Raw genomic sequence first — 7,152 nt, 5'->3', positions numbered from 1 at the left:
CGATCCTGGACTTTCACACACGGTCTGACTTGGTTACTCCGGAAACCTCCATCTGTCAATCTCGGACTCGCTCAGTCTCCTTCTGGTAACTCGGTCAGGCTCGGTCTCTTCTGGTTAAGTCGCTGTCGCCTCGGTCTTCTGGTAACTCGGTCTCGGTCTCTTTCCGGTAACTCCGGCCGCTTCAGTCTCTTTTCGGTAACTCGGTTTCTCCTCAGTCTCCTTCCAGTAACTTCGTCAGTCTCGCCTCAGTCTCTTCTCGTCGTAACTCCGTCAGTCTCGCCTCGTAACGTAAGTCCAGCGGGTCCCGGTCTCACACTTTCGCGCTCTCTCTCACCTCCTCGCGCACACTAAGCGGCGGCAGCAGCGACTACTTAGGCTGCACGTGGGCGTGGCCGGAGCGCGTGGGCGTGGCCGCTGTTACGTTCGCCGCGTGCGCCGGGGCAAGAATCGAAAAAGAAGACTTGTCCTTGTGAACAAACTCAGCTTGCATAAAAGGAGCAGGTGCGCTTCTCTTCCTCTGTGGCATGATATAGTAAGGATTGCATTGCTTCAATCAGACTGTGAACCCTCCATGGACAGAGTAATAGCCAGAATACTTCATCTTGAGCTAATCCTGGAAAAGGTGTAAACAAAATCCAAATCCACAAAAAAAATTTCCAATGTGTATTATTACCTTCACTTATTGTAGTCCTACGCTAGCAGCCAGTGCACAGCACTCCCCTTCCCGAGATAACAGGAACTCTCACTGCTTCCTCCACCATGAGTCCTGGCTTCATACGGATAATCTGCGTCTGTGTGTAACACTTTAATGAAGCAGTGAAACTATTCAAAGTAGTTGGATTGCCACAGCTCCAGGACAAAATGAAACCAGTTTCCCATAAGTCACCTTGTGACTCTGGGCAAGTCACTTAACCCTCCATTGCCCCATGTAAGCCGCATTGAGCCTGCCATGAGTGGGAAAGCACGGGATACAAATGTAACAAAAATAATAAAAAAAAATAATTCACTATCCAGAAGAGAAACACCATCTCATGACCAGAAGCATTCTTAATGTATTTATTTGCATTGTAGTATTTCACACCACTTTAGTACTAGCCCTCCCACTATAAGTAAAGAGAGGATTTCTAGCCCTATAATCTGCGCATCAGTAGGAAAGACAAGTAATCTGAACCTGTGTACGCTTTCAGCAAGACCAACAGCTAAGTACAGAAGTATTGCCATACTGCGACAGTCCAGCATCCTGTTTCCAACCGTGGCCAATCCAGGCTACTAGTAGCTGGCAAGATCCCAAAAAAGTACAATACATTTTATACTGCTTATCCTAGAAATAAGCAGTGGATTGTCCCTGTCCATTTTAATAATGGTCTATGGACTCTTCATTCCATCATATCTTTTTTGAGATGCAGTGACCAGATTTGAACACATTATTCAAGGTGCAGTCACACCATGGAGGGATAGAAAGGCATTATAAAATCCTCATTTTTCTTTTCCCATTCCTTTCCTAATAATACCCAAACATTCTATTTGCTTTCATAGCTGCCGTCGCACACTGAGCAAAGGGTTTCAACATATCAACAAAGACAGACGCCTAGATCCCTTTCCTGGTTGGTGACTCCTAATGTGGAACCTTGCATTACGTAGCTATAATTCAGGTTCCTCTTTCTATCTCATGCAGCACTTCAGCAAGATCATCATAGCCATGGAATAGCCATAGTAAAAGATAGCAGATAACATCAAAGTCTAAATGGTCAGCCTAATGAGGTAACTAAAGGTGCACCTGCCAGTCATGCATAGCACACTGCTCTGTGCATGTCTTTGTGTAGGGTGTATCTGTCAATCTGTGCAGCTATAAAGTTTTGCTTTCCTTCCATCTTCTTTTTGAATTTCATCACTGCTTTTGCCCTCACCTTTGTAGTGCAACTAGTAGGTTACTTGCCTACCGTGTCCAGGACCAGAGTTTAAATCTTGCACTAGGATTTCTTTCAGGTACTGAGCCTATGGCCCAACTAATCATCCATCCACTTTTGGTCGGTAGGCGAGTATCCAGCGGGGGATGGGGAGACAGAGTACCACTCTACATAAGTCATTTGCAACTGGGTACCAGCATACGGCTACCTTACCTTTGTCCCCACTATCTCTATTAGGAGGGCTTTTCAGGCATCCACCAACCTTTCCATGAAAGGGCAGTGCTGTTGCTGCTCTTAAGTTTACCTCCTAACAAATTCATGGTCATGTCCTCTAGTTTTACCACTTCCGTCTGTTTCATAGATTCATTAATGCCTTTGTATTATGCCTCACTGTCCCTCCTTTCCTCTTAATATACAGATTTAGCTCTTCAACTTTCTTCACATACATTTCTGGCAAAGCTCCCATACCACTTTTGTTGTCTTCCTCTTAAGTATTTCAAGTTTCTATATCTCTAGAAAGATATGGCCTCCAAAACTGATAATGGTCCTATACAAGTGAAGCAATGCTATCACCTTCTTCCTTCTAATCTCTCTCTCTCTCTCTCTTGTGCTGCAGCTTAGCATCCTTCTGGCTTTGGCCACTGCCTTGGCACAGGTTTTGCCACCTTGAAATCCTTTAACGCTATCACTCAAGACCCCTCCTGGTCCATCACCTTCTCTCCACCTACTCCATAAAGCTCACTTGGATTTCTGCACCCAGAATGCATCACTCTGCATTATTACTAGTCCTTCACAGGCATGTGCAGTCTTCATTAAGTTTGAATGAAGATGCTGCTGTGGAAGAAGACAGAAAATGCACCAGGTTAACTAAGGTAAACTGCTGCTTTTACCTAACTCACAGATGTCTAAGGCACAGATGTCTGTACTGTGCTGATGCAGGATTTGGAGGGCAAAGGGTGAAAGATTAGAAAAGGAAGAGGAAAGAATTTGCTATTACCCCCTGCTGCTGGCCATCCTTATGCAGATGATTGCTGAAAAATGTTATTGTGCATCTTCCCAGCAGGCTGTAAGGCTGAAATGAGCCTTAAATGAGTTCACACTTAGCATCAGATTTAGCTAGAGAATGGCAGAAACTTGCAGGCATAAACCTCAAATTCTCCAACAGCCACTGAACAAACAAGGACAAGGATGCAAGAGCTTCAAATTAGCAAGTTGTAATTTTCCAAAAGATATTTCTCCAATACACATCCATCATACATTGTAACAAAACCAAAATACAAACCCATCATACATGAAAATAAATTAAAAATTTATAGCACAAGTGACAAAGATGTTCTGTGTGGTAAGAGCCTTAAGAGTAAAACAAATCCAGCGCTGCAAGAGGCTCAAAAGTTTCTTTCCAAAGAAGAATGCCCTTTGGCAAGGATCTCCAAGGAGACAAAAAGTCAGTGTTCAAGATATTTTGTCCCAAGAACAAATGATAGAGGAAGGCCAAAAGGTTGAGGTGCTGCTTTAAAATGGGATGAGGAACACTGCTAGCCATCTTCCTTAGGAGGGGTGTACCAACCTGAAAAATAGAAGAAAATCTGGTTTCAGATGGAGATCGTGTTTATCTTGCATCAGTAAAACCTTTACAGCATTGCTTCGTTCTCATACTGGGGTCCTCCTTATGTTACTGTGCAAATTCAAGTTCACTCATAATGGAAAAAGAATAACCATTATACAAGTTCCAGTTCTGTCCTACTAGAGGCAAGAGACTCCAACGCTGGGGTTTACCAGTACCCACACAGCCCATTCACCTTGAATGGGCTGTGTCGGCAGTGCCGCACGGAACAGACTCCCAAATTTGTTATTGGTATCAAAAACGCTCATTGACAGAGGAGAGCACAGCGTCTCTGAATTCAAGTTTTGGATACTGGTAGCAGGAGGCTCACTCTGTTCTCACTCACTCTTCCCAGGCAGCAACACCACTCAAAATGGGAACTCATTTCACACAAAATACACTACATTTAAGTTTACTTTGAAGCTTCTTAAATTACTGGAAGTCACATTCAACTAAGCGTAGGGGCCCTTTTACGCACTGACACATGCCTTACCATGCAGCAAAAAGCTCTGCCACAGGACGTGTCGATCTGTTTTTATTTTTTAGCATGGGAGGCGTGTCAATGGGCAGAGAATAGGTGTGCCCTGTGTTAATCGGGTAACGTGGACATATTGCAGGTTGGGGATAGAGTGGCAGCCCTTAGCACCTACAAAAAAGGAGGTGGTAATGGCCACGCACTAACTGAGAAATTAGAATGTGGCCACTACAGAGCAAACTAGAAATGTAGCATTTTACAGCTGTGCTAGAAGTGACCACAGAGTGCAGGAAACCCATGTGCTAACAAGATGGCCACTTTTCATTGCAGCTTAGTACAAGGGCTCCTTAATGCCTTGAACGTTAATAAATGCTTTTATACACTTCAGCGGAAAAACCCATTCCAAGCAACTTTCAGGTTAATGTGGAAGAACGTTTTGGATTGTTAGAACTGCTGTCACCGATTCATGGATTTATTCTCACTCCTCTTTGGGGAGCAAAAAAGAATATTTTTTAACCTTGAAAAAATAACAAATCTTGGGTGCATAGGAGAGGAATGAGCAGCAGGAAAATAGAGGCAATAATGCCTCTGAATAAGTCTTTGGTCAGACCTCATTTACACTGCTGCTTAATTCTGGAAACCGCACCTTCAAAAAGATATAAACAGGATGGAGTTGGTCCAGAAGGCGGCTAATAAAATGGTCGGTGGTTTTCCTCATAAAGCGTATAGGGACAGACAAAGATCTCAATACATATACTTTGGAAGAAAGGTGGCTGATAGAGATATTTAAATACCTCCGTGACAAACGCACAGGAGGCGAGTCTCTTTCAGTTGAGAGGGAACTCTGGAATAAGGGGGCAAAGGATGAAGGTGAAAGGAGATAGAATCATGAAATACTTCTTTCACGGAAAGGGTGGTGAATTCGTGGAGCGGCTTTTCCCAGTGGAGGTGGTGGAGACAAAAACTGTATCTGAATTAAGAAAACTTGGGACAGGGAGAGGAAGGAATAGTAGGTGGCATGGATGTGGGGACTGGACAGGCTATATGGTGTTTACTGTCATTTTCTATGGTTCTAAATCTACATGCTTTAATTGACCAAACGTACAATCTAAGTAAACATGTCCTCTTTCACCCAAACATCGTACCCTTTCTATAAATATTTGAAGTAAACACATTTAGCATTGTAGGTCATCCCTGGCTGTCCATCCTGGTTTATGTAAATACTCATTCAAAATGGAAGCGAGATGATGCTATCCATCTCTGCCCACTCCCCTACATTCCTGTTGCCCTTTTCAGTGTGCTAGCCACACCTGACTAAAATACAAAGGGACGCTTTTTCCCAAATGTGGCACTTTCCCAAGTGTATAATACTGTGTATGCATACCATTCTTTTCATGGATCTGAACCAAGGACTTGTAGGACTGTTGTGCTCTGGTCAGGCTATACTGAGACTGCAAGAGACAGAAAGGGAAAACAAGTGTTATAATTAAATGCAACCTAATCTCCCCTAACACTTTTAATCTAAAGCAGTTTTCAGAAAACTTCTAGACATACAAAACACACACACACACACCCTTTCCACTTACTCCTTGACATAAGTATTGCCATACTGGGAAAGACCAAAGGTCCATCAAGCCCAGCATCCTGATTCCAACAGTGGCCAATCCAGGTCACAAATACCTGGCAAGATCCCAAAAAAGTACAAAACATTTTATACTGCTTATCCCAGAAATAGTGGATTCCCCCCTTTCCGTGAAGTACTTCCTCAGGTTTCTTCTGTGTCTATCCCCTTTCACCTTCATTCTAGGCCCCTTGTTCCAGAGCTTCCTTTCCAATGACTCATAAGTATTTAAATGTTTCTATCATATCTCCCCTCTCCCACCTTTCTTCTAAGTATACATATGGAGATCTTTAAGTTTGTCCCCATACGCTCTGATCATTTTAGTAGCCGCTCTCTGAACTGACTCCATCCTGCATCCTGTTTATATCTTTTTGAAGGTGAGGTCTCCAGAACTGTACACAATGCGCTAAACAAGGTCTCACCAGAGTCTTCCACAGGGGCATCATCACCTCCTTTTTCTTATTGGCCATTCCTCTCCTTATGCACCAAAGCATCCTTCTAGCTTTCACAGTTGCCTAATCTACCTGTTATGGACACCTTAAGATCATCACATATGATCACACCCAAGCCCTCTTTTCATGTAAAAAAGTTCTTCAACCCCCTTCAACCGTTTCGGTGTGCGGGCGCTGCGTGGCAGCCGCACTAGCTAACCTAGGCTTAAATCCATTTATCTACGCAGATGATATAACCATCTACATCCCCTTCCACTACTCATTAGCTGAAATCACAGATTTGATCGAAGCGTGTTTCTCCACCATGGACGAGGGCTAAGGTGTTCCAGTTCAAGCTAAACACAGACAAAACTCAATGTCTTGTCCTCTCGTCCCTCCATGCCAAATTCTCTGCAAGCAAACTTGTCATCAAAGACCAGACTCTTCATATCTCAAAGAGCCTAAGACTTCTAGGTGTTGAGCTGGACCCTCATCTGCAACTAGACCTGCATGTGCGAGCGGTCACCAAGAGGATGTTCTATGCAATGTGGAGGCTGCGGCGTATACGGTTCTGTCTCACCAGAGAGCTCTTCCGTACTCTCGTCCACTGGCTTGTCCTGTCTCACCTAGATTACTGTAGTGGGATATATGCGGGCTGTCAGGAGCACTTACTGAGAAAGTTCCAGACTGCCCAGAACACTGCTGCGAGACTCATCTTGGGAAAATCACGCTTGGTTCCTGCGCAGCCTCTGCACCTCAATCTACACTGGCTACCAGTACAAGAACGAATCGCTTTCAAGATCTGCACATTAACACATAAAATAATTTAAGGATTAGCACCAAAATATAAGATTCCTTTAATAGATCTACCGCCAAGAAATGCCACAAACACAGCTCGCTCCTATCTTCAGCTACATTATCCAACTTGCAGGGGTGTCAAATACGAGCTTCTTTTCGCCTCGTCTTTCCACTACTCCAGTCCGAAGATTTGGAATGCTCTACCTTTGTACTTAGAATCGCAAGCTGACCACCATCTTTTCAAGAAGTTGCTGAAAACTTTCCTCTTCGAAAAAACATACTCCATCAGTAACTCTGTTGTTTAGTCGTTATTCTTG

General features: G+C 43.7%; 1 protein-coding gene across 2 annotated transcripts in view; it reads right to left on the bottom strand.

Annotated features, from left to right (window-relative positions):
* Positions 1-3,004: 3,004 nt before the first annotated feature.
* UBE2Q1 (ubiquitin conjugating enzyme E2 Q1) overlaps positions 3,005-7,152 on the bottom strand; it is a 31,789-nt gene continuing 27,641 nt past the window's right edge. For both annotated transcript variants that reach the window (XM_030187193.1, XM_030187195.1), the window contains 2 exons: positions 5,370-5,436; positions 3,005-3,474 (listed from right to left, as the gene is read on the bottom strand). In XM_030187193.1, the coding sequence (XP_030043053.1) occupies positions 3,443-3,474; positions 5,370-5,436 (99 nt within the window). In that variant the 3' untranslated portion in view covers positions 3,005-3,442. The remainder of the gene's footprint in view (positions 3,475-5,369; positions 5,437-7,152) is intronic.

This window comes from Microcaecilia unicolor, chromosome 14, assembly GCF_901765095.1.
Source record: "Microcaecilia unicolor chromosome 14, aMicUni1.1, whole genome shotgun sequence".
Taxonomy (NCBI): domain Eukaryota; kingdom Metazoa; phylum Chordata; class Amphibia; order Gymnophiona; family Siphonopidae; genus Microcaecilia; species Microcaecilia unicolor.
This window is presented reverse-complemented; position numbering and strand designations above follow the sequence as displayed.